The sequence below is a fragment of the Hemitrygon akajei genome, chromosome 16 (genome assembly GCF_048418815.1).
Source record: "Hemitrygon akajei chromosome 16, sHemAka1.3, whole genome shotgun sequence".
NCBI classification, from domain to species: Eukaryota; Metazoa; Chordata; class Chondrichthyes; order Myliobatiformes; family Dasyatidae; genus Hemitrygon; species Hemitrygon akajei.
Window position 1 is genome coordinate 89,534,886 of NC_133139.1, and position 23,181 is coordinate 89,558,066.

The window sequence follows — 23,181 nt, forward strand, 5'->3', positions numbered from 1 at the left end:
TGTCTTTAGGAACTGGGAGGAAATCAAACTTGTGGTTCTAGGAAAATGCAAGATCCAGAGATGCAACCCAAGGGTCATGACTGAACCATTGATCTGTGGTGTTGTAAGGCAGTGGTTCTGCCAGTGCCGCTATGCTGACAATAGTAGTAGCATTTGGGTAAAGGTGAGTAGTCTCTTCTATAAGAACCCAGGCTTTTGATTTTTATTGATCAAATCTATAAGGATCTCTCTGAAGGAGGAATATTTGATTGGCTAAAGCCTGAGATTGCCATGGATTTGACATTGACGTTCTGAGCCCAGTAATGCATAAAACAGAACCAAGTGGAGTTAGGAGAGCTGAACTTGACCTATTGCTAACTAAAACCAGCAATTTCATTGCTGGTCACTCCATCTTTTAATGGAAGTCTCAAACAATTTCCCCATTTGCTCTGGAGATGGTGTCAATACTGGCTTCCTTAAAGAGAAGCAAAAGTTGCACAAATTTTGTATATTGAGTTTCCCTGTTTTTTAAAAAAAAACTGCTTGTTATGCTTAAAGTTTCTCTGAAAAGAAATCACTTGCACATTGTCTATAATTTCCCCCCATGTGTTGCATTGGAGTTGGGTAGCTTGCAGCCACCTGCAACTTGCCACAGTTTGTCCATGTTGAAAGTATTTGCAATTCTTTGTCACTATAGGCTTTGAAACTGTTGATGCAAATAACATTAAGTTGATATTTCTTCAAACAAAGAGAAATTTTAATTACTCGCAGGCAGTGATTTGCCCCTTGGACCAGGAGCTCTGAGTAAATCCAGGTTTCTTCCATATTTGGATGTCACACCTTTTTTAGTTTTGGGACAATAAATCTTCAAATGTTAGGTTATGCATAAGTAATGTTTGATCTCCCTCATTTAATGGGATGGCACATTAGCATAGTGACTAGCACAAAACTTTACAATACCGGTGATTGGGATTCAATTCCTGCCACCTGAAGCGCAATTCTGCACGTAAGAAGCACATGAGGAGTTTAACTTCCCTTCGGGTACTCTGGTTTGCTCCCACGGTTCAAAGACCTACCAGTTGGTAGGTTAATTGGGTATTGTAAATTGCCCTGTGATTAGGGTCAGATTAAATCGGGATTGCTGGGAGGAGTGACTGGAAGGGCCTATTCAGCACTATCTCAGTACGTAAACATTATCAATACACTGATTTCCTTCTCTATGCACTTTATACGATCCATGCAGCCTTGGCACTGGAGCAGGGGCAATTCTCCTTCAGTTCTGGCGACAATCGAATGTGGAACAGTACAGCATGGAGACCAGGCCATTCAGCTCATAATGTGCCAAACCAGTTTGAAAAGCAAATCAAAAACACTCAGACACTAATCCCTCCTACCCATATCCCTCAATCTTCCTTGCATCCACATGCCTATCAAGATGTCTCGGGGGGGGGGAGGGTGGAACCAAGTATTTGCCTCCACCATCATACCTAGACACAGCAGTCCAGGTATCCACTGCTTTGTTTTTTTACTGTGAAGCATGGTGGTGGTTTCATCACGCTGTGGGGATGCTTCACTTGCAGGCCCTGGAAGGCTTGTGAAGGTAGAGGGTAAAATGAATGCAGCAAAGTACAGGAAGATGAGAGGCATTGATCATGTGGATAGTCAGAGGCTTTTTCCCAGGGCTGAAGTGGTTGCCACAAGAGGACACAGGTTTCAGGTGCTGAAGAGTAGGTACCGAGGAGATGTCAGGGGTAAGTTTTTTACTCAGAGAGTGGTGAGTGCGTGGAATGGGCTGCCGGCAACGGCGGTGGAGGCGGATACGATAGGGTCTTTTAAGAGACTTTTAGATAGGTACATGGAGCTTGGTAAAATAGAGGGCTATAGGTAAGCCTAGTAATTTCCTAGGTAGGGACATGTTCGGCACCACTTTATGGGCCAAAGGACCTGTTATTGTGCTGGGTAGGTTTTCTACATTAAATCCTAGAGGAAAACCTGATGCAGTCTGAGAACTGACTCTGGAGAAGATTTCTTTTCCAGCAAGACAATGACCCCAAGTACAAAGCCAAAGCTACACAGGAATGGCTTAAAAACACCAAAGTTAATGCCCTGGAGTAGCCAGTGTGTGGCTGGACTTGGAAAAAGGCTGATCCCCATTCAATCTGACAGAGCTTGAGCAGTTTTGTAAAGAAGAATGGGGAAAGTCTGTGATGTCAAGATGTGCAGAGCTGATCTATCCACACAGACGCGAGGCTGTAATTGCTGCCAAAGTTGTCTCTACTAAATACTGACTTGAATGGAGGTGAATACTTATGCAATCAATTATTTTGTGTTTTATATTTACTTTGGATCGTTTTGTAGGGATCTGTTTTCACTTTGACACAAGGTTCTTTTTCTGTTAATCAGTGTCAGAAAAGCCAGATTAAATTCACTGACTAAAAGTTGTAAAACAAAACATGAAAACTTCCAAAGTGGGGGTGAATACTTCAGGCACTGTAGTTATTGTTTGAAAATGGTGACTTGCTGGTTAACTTTATTGTGTCTCCTACAGCTTTGAAGAAACCAGCTGGTGTTACTACAGATAAACAGCCAGTGGAAAAACCAGTGAAGCTCCTACACAGCACAGCGGGCAGGTAAAGGGTCCAGCACGTTAAGCTAGTTGCGACCAGTCAGCAGATGCTGAAAATCTGGTGCAACACACAGTAAATGTTGAAATAACTCGGTACGCCAGGCAGTTTCTATGGAAATGGTGGACATTGAGTCCAGACTGAGAAGGAATGGCTGGGGATGGGGGGGGGGGGGTGTGGGTGGAGAGGGAAGAAACCAGAATAAGAAGGTAGAGGAGGGAAACGGTACAATGCTGTTCAATTCAGCCCTGACGAAGGGTCTCGGCCTGAAACATTAACTGCTTGTTTCAACGGATGCTGCCCGACCTGCTGAGTTCCTCCAGCTTGTTTGTACGTGTTGAAACAGTACAATGCCCCATCCAATCTGACTTGTGCAACTATTGGAAGGCTTGTTCTGAGCAGCACTTGCTTTAGAGATGCAGTGCTATAGACCCTTGAGCCACCACTGCCCCCAATATACCCATGTGACCAGTTAACCTATTGACCCTTTAACATGGGAGGAAACCAGAGCACCCGGGGGAAACCCACAAGGTCACGAGTGAGAATGTACAAACTCCTTACCGACAACAGCAGGAATTAAACTTTCACTTCTGTTTCTCTAATGGTATTGTGCTAACTGCTACACTACTGTGTTGCCCAAACTAATTCCCTCAAACTGGATATGGGATTCCCATTCACAGGGTTACAGGGAGAATGTGCAAACTCCACATGCAAAGACTGGGATTGAACCTGGGTCACTGGAGATGAGGCAATGGCTCTAACTGCTGGGTGGTTTTAATGCCCAATTTTCATCCAGGTTAATGACTTGAATCAAATTTAAAAAAAACCCACTAACGGACAGTGTTTATTGTAATATCCAGAATGGGCCTAGTTTTTAAATCTGAGCAGGCAGTCATTTGGAATTGTCCCATCTTTCTTGCTAGCTGTAACTCAACCAGCTTTTTTGTACTATTTGTCTTTCCTGGACTGGCTGGTTCCCAGCATCCAGTGCCTTTTTAGTTGCTCAGTTGACTGAAAAACCCCCATCTTGAAGGCAGAACTCCTTGCCAGTAAGATTTTTATTTTGTTTTGTTTTTTGGATTTGCTGTTGTGACTAACCTTGCCTCCATGCTGCTCAGGCTGCACACTTGAACAAACGGGTGAGTGTTTGGCCTCCAGGACCTGAGTAGCAAGGAGTTGCTTAGTCCCAGTGGGTGGCACACTGGGAAAGTAATCCCTCCAAACTGGCTTGCTATCAGAATTCTGCAGATACTGGAAATTCAGAGTGCTGGAGGATCTCAGCAGGTCAGGCAGCATCTATGGAGAGAAATGGAGTTGTCATTTTGTTCTGCTGAAGGGTCTTGGCCCAAAGTGCAACTCTTTTCCTCTTAATTTTTTATTTTGCTGAGGTAGAGCGCAGAATAGTCCATTGCACCCACCCCCTCCCCCGGCAATTTAACCTGAACCTAATCACGTGACAATTTACAATGACCACTTAATCTACTAACTGGTACTTGGAAGGAAACTGGGGCACCTGGAGGAAAGCCATGTGGTCATGGAAAACAGCACAAGCTCCTTGGAGGCAGTGGTGGGATAGACCTGAGTTCCACAAGAATTTTGTGTGTGTTTTTAAGTGATTTATGGTACATTCTTGTGTGGGAGTATGAGTGCTTTGGGATCTAGGTTGGGGAAATACCACATTTATAGTTGCCTCAGTTAAATTTGTTATCTCGGGCATCTCAATTATTGGATGTAGTAGGTATTGCCCAACTACAGACTCTATTGTTTGTTCAGGTGGAGGTCAGGTGAGAGGACTTAACCAATAACTAGCTGTACCCTCAGAATGAGCTGCACTGTGACATCTTGTGTTTTGCCTTTACCTATGCTGTCAACACTACCTGCTTCTTGGGTAGGTGCAGGGTGATGAATTTGATAAACCTCTGGTTTAACATCCAGTCGAAAATGAGAGTGAATCAGTAAGTGGGGAGACAATTTCACTGGACATCAGTTTGTATTAAGTTTGGAAAGAAAGTACTGAGACTTTTGATTTGCTGTGTTTCTCTTTAGCTGCTGCTTGGTAGTGTAAATTCTATTAGTGTCAGCTGTTTAATCGGACATCAATTCCTGCCACTGCCCGGAAGGAGTTCCTGTGTTCTGCACCGCGGTGACTGGGTATGTTTCCTCTGGGTGCTGTGCTTTCCCCTCAATCCAATGACATGCAGTCGAGGTTAGTAAGTTGTGGGCAGGTTATGTTCTGGAAGCATCGTGACACTTCCCGACTCCCCAGTACAATCTTCCCTGATTCACTGTTTTGAGGTACACGTGACAAAGCTGATCTTTATTAAATATTTGTAAATGTCTCTATCCTGTGGACTCTCCCAAATGGTAATGAGTTTTCTTCACTATCTTGCATTGGAGATGTTATGAAAATTGACTTAAGGTAGGGATGTTGAGTCTTCACTAAACAGAACATTTTTCAAATGACAATTCAGACCCCCTTTGTGCGGCGTGTGAAGATGTCTGAGTTGGAATGTTGTGGCCTTTTTGACTGCTGCTGAGTGCAAACATTTTCAAAAGTGAATATTTAAAGGGCTTGGAGTGGGAGAATTAATCCAATTTGGAAAGCTTTATAGACAAACTGGACATTCTCCCTTATTAATATAGGCCACTATATAATACCTGTTGGGCATCTAGCTGCTGGCAATGTTGAGATTTTGCTGCTGTGTCAATAAAAGACTAGGTGGCTTTTGACAAGTCTGAACAGTGGGCTAGTTTCTCACTGGGCTAAATTTGTAGCCTCCAGCACAGAACGCAAAGGTGAATCCAGAGCAGAAGTGGCTATTTATTTATTTATTTGGAAGTATTAGAGTTGATCTTCCTGGAGATGCCATGCCAATCCTAACACTTCTAATCTGTACGAAAGTCTTAAATGATAGCTTTGTTACATGTGCATCAAAACAGTGAATGTGTTTCATCAAATCTGCTTGATGCCCACAACTCATTAGTTCTAGCTATACAATCTCTGAATGTGGGAGAATGTACAAACTCCTTGTACAGCGTCACAAATTGCAACCTATCTTGCAGCTACTACAGTAGTAGTCTCACGCTCCTGTTCCATTACAAATTGACCTGAGGTCTGGATCGATGGCCATCTTGATCCGGTGGTGCTTGGAAGAGAGATTTTGGCATTTTGTTGGGATAGAATAATGCAAAATGCAACTATTTCCCCTGGCCATGGCTTTCCCCGTGTTCCCTAATCTGTTCACAGTTATGTTGATAGTTGAGTGAAGGGAAATGGCACCATCTGCTGGGCCGAGGCAGAACATCAGGGAACTCTGTTCCGTGGAGCTGGTCTGTTTGGCTAGGAGCAAAACTTGTGTGTCTCAGTGGGTCAGGCAGCATCTGTGGAGGCAAAGGAGTTAATTTTGGTTCAGGACTGGAAGAGGGGCTGGTGTAAGAGGTGAGGGGGGGGCAGTGATGGATGGAACAAGGTGGGAGTGTTGAGACGGGCTAAGAGTTTGTCTGACATAAAGGACTGTTACAATTCTTTGACAATAACATTTATACAATACTAAACCAACTTTCCAGGTGCAAATCAGATTCAATTGCTTTGCTTGGCAAATTTGTGTATTTGGTGCCTTCTATCTGGGAAAACTTCACCCCATACAGTCTACAGATGCTGTTACCATTAACTATGTAGGTGACTGTTATCGCCATCACCCAGGATGTGCTCTCTTCTCATTACTACCATTAGGGAGAAGGTACAGGAGCCTGTAGCTACACAATCGCCATTTTAGGAACAGCTCCTTCCCCACCACTGTTGGGTTTCTGCATGGACAATGAATGCTCTGTTTCTGCATTAATTTTTAATATACTGTATATTTACTGTAACTTTTATTGGGTTGTACTGGTACCACAAAACAAATTTTACAACATGTCAGATATTAAACTGTCTTAAGGTAGTGAGATAGCCAAGTTTAAAGAGCATTTCAAAATGGAAAGTTTGGACTTGGAGCCCTTGATGGCCCAGGGCAATCAATATTAATCATTGAGGCATGAATTAACAAAGCACATCTGAGGCAGTGGTGGATTTGTGGTCATGATTGCTATGTGGGGAATAAGAAGATTTAGAAATGTGGCTGTAGTTGATCTGTGCTTAACTGACAACCAAAGGCGGAAGCAAACTGAGATGTGGAGGGTAACTGGCACTTGGTATGAGTTAGGATATGCCCAAAGTTCAAAGTAAATTTGTTATCAAAGTACATGTGTGAAATCGTGTATAACCATGAGATTGATTTTTTTTTTCCTCTGCGGGTATATTCAGCAAGTCTATGGAATAGTAACTATAACAGGATTAATGAAAGTCTTCAGAGTGCAGAAGACAAACTGCAAATGTAAATAAATAGTAATAAATGTAAATATGAAGATTCCTTGAAGTACCCTCATTGGTTGAGAGAAGTGTCTCAATGATGCGACAAGTATGTAGTTATCCCCTTTTATTCAAGAGCCGGATGGCTGTGGTGTTGTAACTGTTCTGAACCTGGTGGTATGAGTCCTGAGGCTCTTGTGTCATCCTGACAGCAGCAGCGAGAAAAGAACATGGCCTGGGTGGTGGGATCTCTAATAATGGAATCTGCTTTCCTAACATGGTGTTTCATGTAGATATGTCCAATGGCTGGGAGGGCTTTACCTGTGATGTACTGGGTCAAGTCTACTACTTTTTGTAGTATTTTCCATTCAAAGACATCTGTGTTTCCACACCAACCTGTGATGCAACCAGTTTCTACTACACATCTATAGAAGTGCATCTACCACTCTTTCTAGGCCCAACTCCAACTTTTTATTGCCAATTAAGTCCAATTAGTAAAGACTTTGAACTTCCCAAGTTTAGAAGCATAAAATGAGTAGACTGAAAGTGACCAGCAACATGGCTGAGTTTTGAACAGATTGCCCAGGCTGCCCTTCATTGGACTGAATTCTTTAACTCTCAGTTGCCTTATTTACCAAAGGACAATTATTGTTTTGAGGGTCAGCAGCGTCTCTGAACTGGGAGGAAGTTGTTGGTGGCAGTTTTTACAGTTCTAGATGTAGTGGCAATGTCTATTTTAATAGATGAAGTCTTAGTTATTTTGTATTGGCCACATCTGAAAATCTTGATGGTTCTCGTGCAGTCTTTCTAGAGAGGATGACTGATTTCTGCTCTGATTGTGTAAGTTGGCTGAGAATGTGGAACAACTGTGGTGTCAACTGCCTGAATGGGAGAGGTGGGGTGGGTAGGGCGACCCTCTGCAGTAGGCTTCCCCGTGCTCTGGGTGCATGTATTCCATTTTCAGCTTTCTGCAGGTTCCTACTCTGCTGAGTGGTCATGGGCTAGAGAATACCTGGATTTGTTAGGTTATGGTACATCTCCAGGATTCATTTGGATTGGTACATTGGAAATATTTGGAGGGATTGTGTGACTAGCTTAAGTGAGTATCTTTAGCATGCCCAAGTTGGGCTGAAGAGCCTGTGTACAATACTTCTAGATTTTTGAAGTTTGGGAGCACCTGCTTTTCCTTCAAACAGTACGCTGTTCCTCTGACAAAACTTGTATGTTTTGGGAATCTTGGTGGATGTCTGTCTGATATGGCCTGCCCAGCTGATGATGCTGAGGTTATGAGGCTGGGTGTGGGTAATAGGTCACATGATCCTCTAGTAGAGTATTGTGAGTAGAGACTGGTAATGCTTTCTCCAGCTGCTTGCCACGGGTAGTGTACGCATCAGAAGCATGCGGGTGAGTGGAGACCACTGCTGTCCAGTAAGCCATGAATTTTGTGCCAGCTTTGAGCACCATTTTCAACTCAAGTCTGTAGATGCCGGAAATCCAATGCAACACACAATGCTGGAGGAACTCACAGGTCAGGCAGAATCTACAGAAATGAATGAACAGTCAAAGATTTGGATTGAGACCCTTCAGGAGTGGCATGTGATACTAAAACTCCCTCAACTGGCTGGAACTGGTGTTTTAAGTGTTTCATCAATATCTGCATTTATGGCTCAGTGTGGGAAGTGGTCCATTCCACCCCCCCCCCCCCCCCCAAGGTCTTAGAAAACCATTTATTAAAGGATGGGTTAGTGGAAGAGCAGTGTAAAGCATGCTTGACAGGTCAATGATTGTGTAAGTTTTTACAACGCTACGAGGATGCATACGGCCTTTTGATGAAGCTGGGGTGGCAGTGGTTCTGGGGCACAAGTTCCACAGTTTCTGGGTTTGACATTTGTGGCGGGAGACTGGAATTCGCTGCCGCTGAGTTGGAATCGCAGCTTGCATGCTATTGTGAATCAAATGTAAGCTGAAGATGAATTTCAGCGGTTATGGAATTTGAACAAGTCTTCCAGCACCGCCAATCCTATTTGAAGTTTGTGGTTCCATTAATATCAGAATGCATACAGACTTCTTGCTCTTGGTTTCGTGGATGTCTGCAAGCCCCCCAAAAATGACAGGTGAACATTAAAACCCAAAGCACCCCCCCCCAAACTCATCAACCCTCCCCCACTTGTTCCAAAAAGAAGCATCAGTGCCCTCCACCTACCATGCAAGCAACAGCAGAGGCCCATGAACTGCAGTCCAACAAAAACTAGTCCATAAACCCATACTTAGGCATACTACAGGCACACTCTCTCGTTGAGGGCTAGAGATAGATTCTTGATTTTTTTTTTTTAAAGGGATTTTGGGGAGAGGGCAGGTGAATAGAAGGGGTGTGGAAATTGCTATGACTGAATAGTCTAATTAAACTCCTCTAGGTTATGGTCAAGCCATGAATCATGGTTGGAGTGTAGCACCAATATTTCCCTTCCTTAGTTAGGCCAGTCTTTCCACAACACCAATACTTCACTTTTGGTAACGTGTTGATTTAGATACTTTTGTCAGATGTTGAGAGGATGTTTCCCACACTGAGTCTAGGAATAAAAGGAACAACCTCATAGTAAGAACATGTCCCTAGAAATGGATGAGGAATTTATTTAGCCAAGGGTAGTGAATCTACAGAATATATTACCACAGATGGCTCTGGAGGCAGCATTTGGGTATATTTAAAGCGAAGGTTATTGGTTCTTCAGATGTCAAAGGTTATGGGCAGAAGGCAGGAGAATGTGGTTGAGAAGGATAAATCCATGTAGGAATGGTGGACTGAATGGCCTAATTCTGCTCTTGTGTTATGGTGTTTACAGCTGTATGAATGTATGGCTTCTCTAACTGAAATCCCTTTCTTTTCATTTCAAAGACCCAACAGAATGGCTGCATTGAGCCGACCAAGTGCCACCACAACAAGAAAACAGCCAACGCCTAAACAGCCCAGTGAATGCTCAGCTTCTGCTCGAACTACCAAACCTGGTGTGCAGCCTGCAGGAGCCAAACCGGAGAAACTGCCCCCTGCCTCCAGGAAAGGTGGGAACCCAAATCTCTCCAAAGGTGGCCTGTATTTGGACTTTAATATCCTATATTTGCCCTTACTGGAATATTTATTAAAAAGATGGTTACTAGATGAAATAAGTAACTCTGCAGTGCGATTTATTTCACGTCTTGTTAATTGGTACCTTTAATCAGGTATTGATCTAGTCTTCACATTGCCTGCTCTGAACCAGTTTGTACAAATGTTGTCTGAACCCTTTTTGTGCAAAGGGACCAAGTTTAAGTGCTATATCAACAATTCTTCTATTGCCTCAGCCTTTAACGGATGTCTTAGTGACAAATATTTTATTTTGAGGTGTGAATAATGCTTTTGGATTGCCTTAATCCAGGATACACACTCTGTATATAGCATAGCTGAAATCCAAACTTTAGTATTGACACTGAAGATGCATCATTCTCTCCACTCCAGTCTGGACCAGTGTGCAAGAGCTACATACAATCTGTTGACATCTTAGAAGATGTGCACGTTTATTGGAAATAGAAGGGCCACGTAAAATCGGCACGTTTGTAGCCCAGGCCACTCTAGTTTCTGATGTGCATGAGATCCAAGACGTAAGCACTTCTGTAAGTGATGGGAAAGTTATTTTAAGTACACAAGCTTCAAGGGCCTGAAAGTTGAGTGTCTTGCTGCTCAGTAGACCCACTACAAGCTCTCCGGCCTTGATGTGTGCCAACCATTAAACCTACTGTAAGATCAATCTAACCCTTCCCACGTTATCCTCCATTTCTTTTCTCTCCAATCATCCATGTGCTTATGAGTTTTAAAAGTCCCTGATATATCTGCCTCTGTTGTCACCCCTGGCAGGGTGTTCAGTGCCTCCTCTTCACTGTGGGATGGTGAGGCTTACCTCTGACGTCTCTCTCCCTATACTTCCCCCTGATCACTTTAAGATCATGCTCCCTGGTGTAGGCCATTTCCACCAGTGGGGAGGAAGAGTCACTTGCTATTCACTCAATCCTATGCCCTTTCACCTTTCAAGTCACCTCTCAACATCCTTTTTTCCTCCCCCCCCCCCCCCCCAAAAAAAAAGCCCTGTTCATTCAATCTTCTCTCATCTCTAATTCAGGCAATACCCTGGTAAATCTCTGCACTCTAAGTCTCCACATCTTTCCTATAACCAGGATTTGACCCCAAACAGCCACCCTATTTTTGTGGTTGTGTTTGGGACTAAGCCAAAGGCAATCATGCTACCTCTGTACATTGGTGTGAAGGTAATCACTTGGCTAAGTTGCTAATTCCTGTTTTTTTTTTAGTGTTAATAATTTTGTTTTACTTTTTTGTTCCTCCTTTCCTCCCCACCCCCCTTCAGAGTTGACCCAAATCTCTTCCCAGCCAAAGAAGATGCCCAGTCTGGAAGTGAGCAAGACCCCCAGTGTTGCCATGTCCACTAAAGCCAAGTTGGCAAAGCCTACAGAAGCTCCTGCGACTGAAGCAAAACATTCAGATGCAAGGCTAAAGGTCAAAATGCCAACTAAATTGGGGCATGGGATACAGCCTGGTGCCTCTGTCTCCAAGGGCTCAGTGGGCACTGCTCTACAATCAACTAAAACACCCAAAGCAGTTGAGAAGCGACCCTTCTCAAACCGAAGGTCATTGAGCCCCAGGAAATCCCTCTCTGAGAATAACGTTAGGAAGCAAAGGTCCTCTGAGAGTCGGCTTGAGTGTGAAGCAGAAAGGAAGACCAAAGAGGCTGCTCCCAGCTTGCCTGTACCATCCATTGTGGCTCAGGATCCACAGAGTAGCCTGGCCATTACATACGTACCCTCCTCTCAAGAGGTGAAGGAGACCCCTTGTCTCAGCCAGGCTAACGAACCTTCCCCTGTTGAAAAAAAGGTGGCAAATGATGAGCTCGAAGCAAGTGCACGCATGGGGCCACCCAAAGAAATGGAGCAAGTGGTGCAGTTGAGACCCAAATCACCTGGCCAATTAAAAACAGTGGAGATAAATTTTGACCAAAAGTTTGAAACAGAGTTATATTTAAATGATAAAGATAAAATAGAAAGTATTGAAGCTTTTGGTGGAAGTGAACATGGTGTTGCTGAGGTGATCAAAGCAGTTAATTTAAACAATATTGAAGTTCAACTAATTAATATTGAAAATGTGACTGATGGAGGGATGAATATAAACAATGGTGAATTGGAAGAGTGTGTGCTGCCTAGTGAAGAGATTTTTGAAAGGGATTCTATTCTGCCATGTTTTGAAGGGATTCCATCTATTGTGGATCTTGGTGCTTTGAATCCTCCATCTGAAAACATACCTTCAATTAAGGACAACATAGTCCTTGCATCAACACTGGATCGAGAGGATCCAAAGGAGCCTGATTTGGGAAGCTCTTTTGAAGACAAGAGCTCTCCCAAATCCACAAACGGTGATTTGGAAGAGTGTGTGCTGCCTAGTGAAGAGATTTGTGAAAGGGATTCTATTCTGCCATGTTTTGAAGGGATTCCGTCTATTGTGGATCTTGGTGCTTTGAATCCTCCATCTGAAAACATACCTTCAATTAAGGACAACGTATTCCTTGCACCAATGCTGGATCAAGAGGATCCAAAGGAGTCTGATTTGGGAAGCTCTTTTGAAGACCAGAGCTCTCCAGAATACAACAGTAATGTATCAAATTCAAAAAAAGTGAAGCTGAGCGTGTATGAATATTCTGAAGAGGCTGATACAGAGGAATCTCTTCCTGATGAACTTTATCCAGAACCACTCGCAAATCATAACCAAGATATTGCTTTAAAACCTTGTAACCTGTTAATGGAAAGTAGCAGGGAGCCTTCACAGGTGGAACATCCGGTTGAAAGTGAAAACTTGCCTTCTGGAGGGAAAGTTGGGACTTCACCTGAAGATCAGATTGAAGACAAGGGTGTCTCCAAGTCTAGTACACTGAGTGGTCCTGACCTGGCTGGCAAGAGCAGCAGCATCACCAGCACTCCGGAGGAACTGAAGGATTTTAATAGCAGTTCAGGAGTAGAGTCCAAGTCTGAGAGATTGGAATCTGCAGATAATTGCCTTCCCCAGCGAGATGAGCTCTGCCAACTGGATCTTGTGGAGCAGGATTTGGGAATTCACTTGGAAAAGGGGGATTATGAGCCAGAGACTCTTCCAGCAGACTATCTACTTGAAGGTTCTTCAACTGAGCCCCTTGTGTCCTCAGATGAAGATCATTCTGAGAGTGAAAGTGTGGCTGGGAAAACTAATACCCAAGGATTGGAAGGGATTGATAACCCAGTGTTCGAAGACAAAGCTGCAAATGAACCCATAACTGAAGCTCACTCCCTGCCATTTGGTGCCCCTCATTTCAAACTCTCTGCTCTACATGCTGTGGATGAAATAGAGGAGCTTGCAACCACCGACACACCTTGTTCTCCAGGACTTGAACCACTTAACTGCTCTGACCCCCTTTTTCTTCAAAACTGTCTGCTCTCAAAAACGGAATTGCAACCGTGTTTCTCTGACAACCAGCTGACCTCCCCTTCCACTGTGACTGACAGCCAGTCCCACGGACCTGAAGAGACCCCTTCGCTTCAGATTAGCCATTCTTTTGAAACTGCGTGCCCAACAGATATCTGTCCTGAGGTGACTTTAACCCTAGAAAGTGTGCATGAGGTGGTAGAAGACCATTCTAGCGAGTTGGGTGAGACTCTACCTGGTCAAATGGAGGTTCTTGTGGCTGACCACCCTATAGACTGCCTAGAGGATGTGGTTAAATTGGGTGAGGGGGAGCCTTCCAGTCACGTGGAGGTACTTGTGGCTGACCATCCTATAGACGATCTTGGGGATTTGGCTAAATTACAAGAGCTGAACGATGCTCCCGATGATTCAGATGGAGATTGCATGCAGCAGCAATGCTACCCTCTGTTTGAAAAGAATGATAGCATATTGACAGGTAATGTATAGAGCTTGATTAAAGTTTTATTTTGAACTCTTCCCCAGGCCGCGAGAGGAGTCTGTGCAATAGATTCTAATAGTGAATATTTATGCCTGAAAGCCGAACTAAATGCAAGCAAAGTACTCAACACTGACTTGTGTGTCTGAACTTAATTTTAACATGATTTTGATGGATGTTCTTGCTTATCACTGCTGGAATCTGAGTAACAAGCTTGCAGAGTACCAGAACTTGTGTAAACCATTTGTTTTGTTTGTTTAAACATTAATAAAGTGTTCTGTGTAATATGATGGAACTGACCATTTCCTACAGGCTTTGGGCAGATTGCAGGGGGCAAGGAGGATGTTGGCCATCCAAAAAAATTAAATTTTAATGTAATCTGGTTTCTTGAACCCGCCCCAAGTCAACCCTCCATGTATCTTGAAATGGTTTGCTTATTAAATTGAGTAATGGCAACTGGGGAATCTATTTTCTTTGCTTTCTGAAGATGTGATTCCTGCTTGTCTTTTAACTTTGAGTTACTTAGCAAACAGTGCACTTTCAACTCGAAGAAAAGTTACATTCGAAATGCAGCCACACAACACTGCAGTCCACAGGGCTTTTTCCCATTTATTGATGCTTTCTACTATACAAAGTGAAAGATCAATCCTGATTCAGCCCAGCTGCCCTTTGGAATATTGGGTTCGTTTTGAGAGGACTAGGTTGTAATGGTGAGGATTTCCAAGGCATTGGCCAGACCACAGTATTGTGCGCATTGGGGCCCCTTGCCTAAGAAAGGATGTGTTGATATTGGAGAAGGTTCAGAAGATGTTCTCAAGAATAATTCTGGGAATGAAAGGGTTACCATAGGCCTGTACTCAGTTTAGAAGAATTGGGGGGAGGGGCGAATCTCCTTAAACTTATCAAATAGTAAAAGGCCCTGGTAAAGAGGATATTTCCTATAATGGGGAGGTTGAGGACCAAAGGGCACATTCTCAGAATAGGATGTCACTTTAGAGCAGAGATGAGGAAGAATTTCTTTAGCCAGAGGATGGTGAATGTGTGGAATTCATTGCCACAGATGCCTGTAGCAGTCTAATCTTGGGTATATTTGAAGTGGAGGCTGATTCTTAGTGAGTTTGTCAAAGCTTGGAATGGGGTTGAGGGATAATAAAGCTGACATGATGGAATGGCGGACTAGACACAATGGGCCATATGCCTAATTCTATTTCTATGTCGTCATAGTCTTGTGAATGTCGGTCATAGAAAGCTACAGCACAGAAACAGGCTTGTTGGCCCATCTAGTCTATGCCAAACCTTTTAAACTGCCTACTCCCACTGACCTGCGCTGGAATCATAGGCCCCCATAACCCCTACCATTGTTCCTTTCCAGGCCCTGTGGCGCATTGCGAGGCAACCTTGCTGTTTCTTTGGCATTTGTGTTTCTTACGAAGTTATGTTGCTAGCTAGATGCTCAACCCTGCACTAGTAGAAAAGGTGTGTGAGAAGCTGTTTGGATTTGAACCAGGACCATTTGCCTTGAAGTCCAGTGTGACTGCCACTACAATGGCTGGCTATACCCATACCATCACTGTACCTATCCAAACTTCCCTTAAACATTGAAATCGAGCTTGCATGCCCCACTTGTGCTGTCAGCTCTTTCCACACTGAGTGAAGAAGTGTAGGAATGTTGCCATGGCAATGAAAAGCTTGTGTTTAAATGGGCTCGTTGATTAGTGGAGGTAATTTGCATTTGGGATTTGAGGCTAGGTTAGTTTTTAAACATTGAGGCATAAAATTTGCTACGGAAATGTGCATTTGACACTAAAATAGTCTATAGTCTAAGACGAGTAAAATCTTTAGCACTAACTCCAAACACTTCTACAATTAAAATATTAACTAGTTTTAGCATGTGAGTGTTTCCTTCATAGAGGTATCTTCCTGTCTGATTGGACTGGTAGTTTTCCCTGTGTTCCTTTCTCTTCCTGGTTGACCAAACAACCCCCCCCCCCCCCCCCCCACTTGCTTCTCTATTTGTGACCATTCCATGGGACAGCAAGGTCCATATTCAACATCTCCAGGAGTTTGGGGTGGGGGGGGGGGGGCTCTAACACAGTAAATATTGTGAAATCCGGTGTAAAATGTACACTTTCCTCCAAGGTTAAATGTCTTCTACCCTTTAAGTTTCCCTTGGGTGAGCATGTTGCTTTTGGAAGTTGGCAGCTGGGGTTTATTGATACTGGGAATGGTTGTTGTGCAGTGGCACCTGATTCCTTCAAAACGTGGCAGCTCAGCAGGTTGTTCCCTGATTGCAAATGTGCAGCCCCACTATGCTGAAGAGCTGCTAGTGATTAGTAGCATTCAAGTGCACTTGATTGTGAACTGTAGTTGAAGTAGTCACCAATAAATCTTGTATGTCTGCAATTACAATTATATTGAGTGTGCTGCTCTTGTATGTTTAGTATTTCATCTGGGCTCTGTCAAAACATCTCTTGTCACTTTGTGCAGCTGTATTGATCAAGAACCTGAAATTTCTTGCAAATTTTGTTCTTGTTTGTAGCTGTCCATTGAATGTGAAAATATTGCTCTAGATTGGAAACTGGTGACCCCAGGACAATTGGATGAATATTAAATTTCAGCCTATCAAAGCTCTTGCTATCAAGCCTGGGCAATATTGTTCTGCTTGCAGCTGTAGCTTCCCTTCTCAATGTTGTCTGCCTTTTAGCAACTTCTGCACTAAAATAAAATGTTATGTGAATTAATAGCTTGATTTGAAGCTTTGGTCTGACAAGTGTCTTGTGCCTGAAGACTATGGAACTTGTTTTGTGGACCAACTTGTTATTGAAATTGTAGTTCAGCTCTAGCATGTCTCAGTCAATAGACCTGTGTGCAAGAAATGTATCTGACTCTTCTGCCATTGTGAGGCCAAACTCTGACTGGTGAAGCAACACTTCATTTTCCTCCATCCTGATGGCATGAGCTTTGATTTCTTTAATTTCTAGTAATTTCTTCCTGCTTTTATAATTACCCATTCTGATTTGCCTCTTCTCTCCCCTCCCCTTCTCTTCTCATCACATGCTCATCAGCTCCTCGTTCCACTCTTTCCATGGTCAACTGTCCTTGGATTCCTCCTTTAGCCCTTTGCTTCCTTCTACCTATCCTCTCCATTTCTTACTACTTTCCCTCTTTTGCCTGCCACCTGTACTTTCTCATTCCTTCTCCCCCCCCCCCACCTTACTCTTTCTACTTCTGATGAAGGGTCTCTGCCTGAAATGTTGACTGTTCCTGTGCATCGATGTTACCTAACCTGTTGAGTTCCTCAAGTATTCCGTGTTGCTCAAGATTTCCAGCATCTGTAGAATCTTTCATTCAAGAAATGTATAGTTTATAAGAAACATCTCAATACTGTTCACTTTTATTGTGCAGCATGAAAGCTTTATAAAAGTAGCAAAACTCTTCTTGCATGCAAACTACAACTAAAGTCTTCAAGTGCTGTCACCTGTTGCAGGCATGAATGAGGGCGATAAAACACTGCAGACACACTGTGTGCCTTGGATAACACCACTGCTCCCACCCATCCTTTCCACAATCTATGAAGTAGAAAGTGCTGAGTCTGAGGAGACTAGACTTGAAGATGACTGTGACAGTGAAGAACTTCAGAAACAGGATCTCCCATGCTTCGAACTCCTTGAAGATTCTAACGACAGAGTATTATCCTTGCAGATTGAGCCAGTGGGAGTTGTCCAGCAGTTGATTAACCACACACTTCTGCTCTCTGGTGATGGGGTCAAGCTGCAAAGTAAAGTAATGGTTGACAAAGCAGAGCTGAGCAAATGGACTGATCTTATATCACCATTGGATGACTCCACAGCCAGTATCACATCTGTAACTAGCTTTTCTCCTGAAGACCTCTCGTCTTCACAGGGGGAATGGACAGTGGTAGAATTGGAGACTCACCATTAGCCCAAGCATTGCTCATCTTGTATACTCTGCTTGAAATGTTGGTTAAATCTGATAGTCTAGTTTGATATTGGAAATATGAGGCAGACAATACTTAGACCTAAAGATCTGCTTTGTTATGATCATGCTGTTGATATCACTGCTATAAGCTCGAGACATTCTCCAATATTGTAACTTTGAGGTCTGGCTTTAAGAGACTTAATTATTTTAATGGGATTGAACCTGAATGTAGTCTACATGTTCAGAATTGGATTAGCTTGTAATGTTTAGGCTGCCACAACAATTCTTTAACTGAAATCTTAAATTAGACATTCATTTAGTTATAAGAAATTTGAATATTCTACATTTTGTTACTAAACTGGTCTTTTGTCTACAATCAATGCTCAGTAAAAGTAATTGTCTTTGCTCAGGTGACCCTGTTTGCGGTCTGAAATTTTGGATGGGATTTATGAACACAGTTTACAAAAAAAGATATGCAACTAGCCTGTGAATGGTCCAAGTCTGTTCCAAGAATTTTGACTGCACTATTTTTTAATTTGGAATTTAAGTTGACTTGGCTTTTGGTTGTGCTTTTGTTTGTTTGTTTTTTTTTGTGTATTAATGCAGCTTTCTGTATCAATGGTTCTATATGGGCACAAACCAGAAGCAGGTTTTTGAAGCTTGAGTGGAGTTGTGTATATAATTTGGTTGCAGAAACTCAGTGGTGCTCCATTTCTTGGATTAGAATGTTTTGAAGCCATGATATTGTACCTGCCTCAATGGTTGGTTCAGTAGGTGTTCACCTAATGAGGTCAATTGGGCAAAATTTTGCCAGTGTTCTTCAAAAGGTGAATACATAAGTGACCTTTTTCTTTTGTATTGAGTTAAATGTGCAGGGAAGAACGAAACTCTTAAAAATGCAGCAATGCATGCAAATATTTATCAAGACTGCTCAAATTGCCATTGTCCTTGTGGTTGTAAATTTGCTCTGGCACTTTCTATCCACCAACTCTGCTGTGGTTTTTGAAGCTAATTAAATGGACAATATTGATCTTGCCGGTGACAGCCACCTTCCTGCAATGTTACACTTGGCTGAATATTTTTTCTTTTTTTTTTGTATTTGGCTTTCTACAAACAGCTTGTAAAACTTGTTTTGCAAATGTGGTGCTGGTCCTGGTGAGACAAGTAAATATAACATCTAACTTGTTAGTCTGAAGGGATGGTGTCCATTTCTTGCCCAACCAGAGGAAAAGGTGGAGCTTAACACTGGACCACTGTGTACTACCACATAGCTGAAGATGCACTAACTTGCTGTCATCTATGCTGCATGAAGTGGACTTCTAATGTATTGACTCAAACGGGTTTAATTGTGTATTGCCAGCATGTTTTTAATGTTTATTTCTGAAATGCATCCAGACATATTTGCAGAGCTTTGGATATTGCTGTACATTCCCCTTTTGGGGTGGAGGGGAGGGAGTTCAGATTCTCTCTCTATCTGGAACCTTGCTTTTGTTTACATTAAAGTTTAAAAACTGATTTAATTCCAATTGTAGTTGTTCTTTTGGGTAAGATGTATTGCCAACTTCCAACTGTTTAAATATTGTCTCATAACCTTTTAATTGTCATGAATTATCGCATGTGGAACATAAACATTAATTAGGGAATATTGTTTGGCTTAAGCTTCGGATAACTTTCATGCTGAAATTACAGGTTGTTACTTGAGTAGCAGTGATTTCGAGACTGAACTAATTGTCTTGGCTGACCTTTAACTAAAACTTCAGAATATGGCAGCATGATCCAGCATGTTGTACACAGATGGAGCATCAAATAATCCACTAGCCCAAAACTGAACCCATGAGTAGAAGCAGTGCTAGACCACAGGTCCATGGTCTATGACTTTGGAGGCTCCAACTGGAGACAAGAAGCCAAAATATCCAAGACGCTTTATCCCCAAAGCCAATTTGATGAGTATGTTTTTCTTTGATATGGTGTGTACTAGTAATGCAACCATTTTCTTAAGCATTAAACAGAAGTGGAGGTAGTAATGACCAAAGCTATAATGTGGATGTGGGATTTACTACGAGATAACTGGAACTGTTAGCATCTGAACTGTAGCCTGTCTACTAATGCTATGCCTGATTGGGCCACTGTAGATCTGGAGACATTGAAACAATGGGACAAATTCGAAGTTCAAAAGTTCCTCTTGTATTGCTGTGGCTACTCAAATTGCATTTGCCCTTTTTGCAAGAACAGGACGAGTTGATCTTGTACCCAGTCCTGATGAAGGGTCTCGGCCCAAAACAGATATTATCTATTCATTGTAATGTACACAATGCTGGAGGAACTCAGTAGGTCAAGCCACATCTATGGAAATGAATAAACAGTTGATGTTTTGGGCTAAGACTCTTCAACAGTATTGAAGGGTTTTGGCCCAAAACATAGACTGTTTTACTGCCTGACCTGAGGTTCTCCATTTTTCTGTAACTATGGATTTCCAGCATCTGTAGAATGTGTTTGCATGGGTAATGTGCTGCCTAAAGGGATATTAAATTTAATCATTTTTGGGAAGTAATTGAACTACTTTTTGCATATGGTGCACTTGTTGTTTGGACCAAGTTGCATGGACATTAGGTTTGGTACATCTGCTTTCACCCCCGCCTAAGTTAAGTTTTAAGAAAAAGAACTTAAAGAAATTTCTTTCAGACTTGAAGACAGCGCAAGGGCAGGCAGGTATGTTGGTTTAAGTGCTTCACTTGTGTACGGTTACAGCTTATCAAATCTCTGCAATGACCAGAAAAGGTGGGCTGTTCAAGTTCTTGGGTGTCAGTGTCTTTTGAAGATCTATCTTGGGCCCAGCATTGCAATTAAGAAGGCATGCCAACAGCTATTAAGAGTTTGAGGATTTGCTATAAAATCAGACTAGCAAATTTTTACTGATGTACAATGGAGAGCATTCTAATTGGTTGCTCCATCTGGTATGGGAGTGCCAATGCAGAGGATTGGAGGAAAGCCACATGGTTGTAATTTAGTCAGTTTCATCATGGGCATTAGCTTCCCCACTACACTTCAAAGACACCACCAATCAAGAACACTGACAATCCAGGACATGCTCTCTTCTCATTCAGGGAGGAGGTGTACGGGTTTGAAGGCCCACAAACATTTTAGGAACAACTTCTGCCCCTCTGCCATAAGATTTCTGAATGGCCCATGAACACTACCTCACCATGGTTTTTAGGTACTAATTTTATTTCTTCAGGTTTTTTGTGTATTGTACTGCTGCCACAGAACAACACAATTGATGACTTACATCAGTGATAATAAACCTGATTTTAATTCTATTAGAATTCAAGGCCAAACCACTGTCCGATTTACTAAGAATGGATTTGTCTTGTTTGGAGGTACATGTCAGAAGTGCACAAATGTCCCGTGGGATGCAGTTAACTGCAGCAGGCCTTGTTATTTGCTTCCCTCTAGACCAGTGGCCACGGCCTGGTGGTTGGGGACCACTGCTCTAGACAATAACCATTGTAAATCCTCCTCCATTGATGTCAATCCACATTCTACCATGATCTCATATGAACTACCTAAAGAAGTTTTATTTTTAAAAAAAACTAAATCCATATTAGTTTCAGAAAGCACTAAATTTGTTCATTAACTGTAAGATATAGCAGCAGGATGAGGCCATTTGGCCCATCGAGTCTGCTCCACCATTTCATCATGGCTGATCCAGTTCTCTGTCTCAGCCCTAGTCTCCTGCCTTCTCCCCGTATCCCTTCATGCTCTGGCTAATCAGAATCTATCAGCTCCAGTCTTAAATATACCCAGTGACTCAGTCCATAAATGCTACCCTCAAACATTGAGCCATAATGGACTTCATACATTTTCATCCACACTGCCTGTAGATATTTTGCACTTTAAATCACTCTTGCACTTTGATCAAAACAATTTAATACCTAATGAGCATACATGGGTACAGTTCTTCAGTACTCCACATTAGGATTTCCGAACACCCATTCTGTGGAGAATTGGGTATGGCCGATGCAGCAAAAAAACCTAAATCAGCTTGGAAAGGTCTCTGCATTGAGCCCACTTGAAACCACCTGGCACGGTATGGAGGATTCCTGGTGACTCTGGACCTGCAGGTAAGGGATTGGTTTGGCATTTGGTAGGCAGTTCCCAGAGAGAGTAGGAGCCTTTTGACTCATCAGAATGTCCACAAGGAGGTCTGTTGCAGCAATCTGGGTTGGTTCCTCAAAACCAATGGTAACCAGGAGTTCGTAATCACCGCGTGGTTGTTTGTACAGAAACCTAAAGCCAGAGAGAGAGGTCACTTTAAAGGCATTTTTTTCTACAACATTTCCAGTCTTTTATCAGTATATTTCTCAAAGCTGTTCATTATCAATGCAACGATGCAAGAAACCTTGTATGAAACTGCCTTGATCTTCTAACTAGGGACACCACCACTTTTCCCCACAAAGTGAGGTACCCCCATGCATTTCCAAACTGACCAGTAGAAACTTGTCCTGGTTTGAGGTTTTGTCTAAGAACTTGCCTGACATTGAACTCAGTATGGTGGAGTGTCGTCAGCCCTGCTCTCTGGCACGGGACTTGAACTTTCCCCTAAATACTGTGCTGTCTATTACAAACCAGACCCATGGGGACTTCTGATGAGAAATGAGAAAATATTGAGATCCAAGCAACACAAAATGCTGCAGGAACTCAGCATGCCAGGCAGCATCTATGGAAATGAGTAAAAAGTTGACATTTCAAGACGAGACCTTTCATCAGGACTAGGGGGAAAATGATGGGAGGTTGGAGCAAGAAGGTGTGGGGGGGGGGGAGAAGGAAGAAATAATAAGTTGTAGATCGATGAAACTGGGACAGGGAAGGGGTGAAGTAAGAGCTAGGAATCTAATAGGTGAAAAAGATAAAGGGCTGGAGAAGAGGGCAGAAGACCATGGAAGAAGGGGAAGGGGGAGAGCACCAGAGGGAGGTGATGGGCAGGCAAGAGATGAGGTGAGAGGAAAATGAGAATGGTGAAGGGGGGGTGGCCACCCATTTCAATTCTACATCCCATGCCCATTCTGATGTCAGTCCATCGCCTCTACTGAGGCTATGTGGCCACGCTCGTGTTGGAGGAGCCACGCCTTGTAATACATCAGGGTAGCCTCCAACCTGATTGATTTCTTGAACTTCTGGTAGTTGCCCCTGCCCCCTTCACCATTCCCATTCCAGTTTTCCCCTAACCTCATTTCCTTGCCTGCCCATCACCTCCCTGGTCTGCTTAGTCCCTCCAGTAATTTGTGTGTCTCGTGGATATTTCTGCTTGACTGTCTTCCATTTAGAC

The 23,181-nt window shown here is 42.9% G+C and overlaps 2 protein-coding genes across 3 annotated transcripts in view; one reads left to right on the forward strand and one right to left on the reverse strand.

Moving 5' to 3' along the window:
• The first annotated feature begins 1,000 nt into the window (after positions 1-1,000).
• Positions 1,001-19,370, forward strand: LOC140740283 (uncharacterized). The gene is made up of 4 exons (XM_073069416.1): positions 1,001-2,609; positions 9,845-10,008; positions 11,343-13,916; positions 17,404-19,370. Exons 2-4 carry the CDS (start codon positions 9,855-9,857, stop codon positions 17,856-17,858), a joined length of 3,183 nt encoding a protein of 1,060 aa, XP_072925517.1. The 5' UTR covers positions 1,001-2,609; positions 9,845-9,854; the 3' UTR covers positions 17,859-19,370.
• Positions 19,371-21,688: 2,318 nt separating this feature from the next.
• c16h19orf67 (chromosome 16 C19orf67 homolog) overlaps positions 21,689-23,181 on the reverse strand; it is a 62,352-nt gene continuing 60,859 nt past the window's right edge. For both annotated transcript variants that reach the window (XM_073069418.1, XM_073069417.1), the window contains one exon: positions 21,689-22,142. In XM_073069418.1, the coding sequence (XP_072925519.1) occupies positions 21,893-22,142 (250 nt within the window). In that variant the 3' untranslated portion in view covers positions 21,689-21,892. The remainder of the gene's footprint in view (positions 22,143-23,181) is intronic.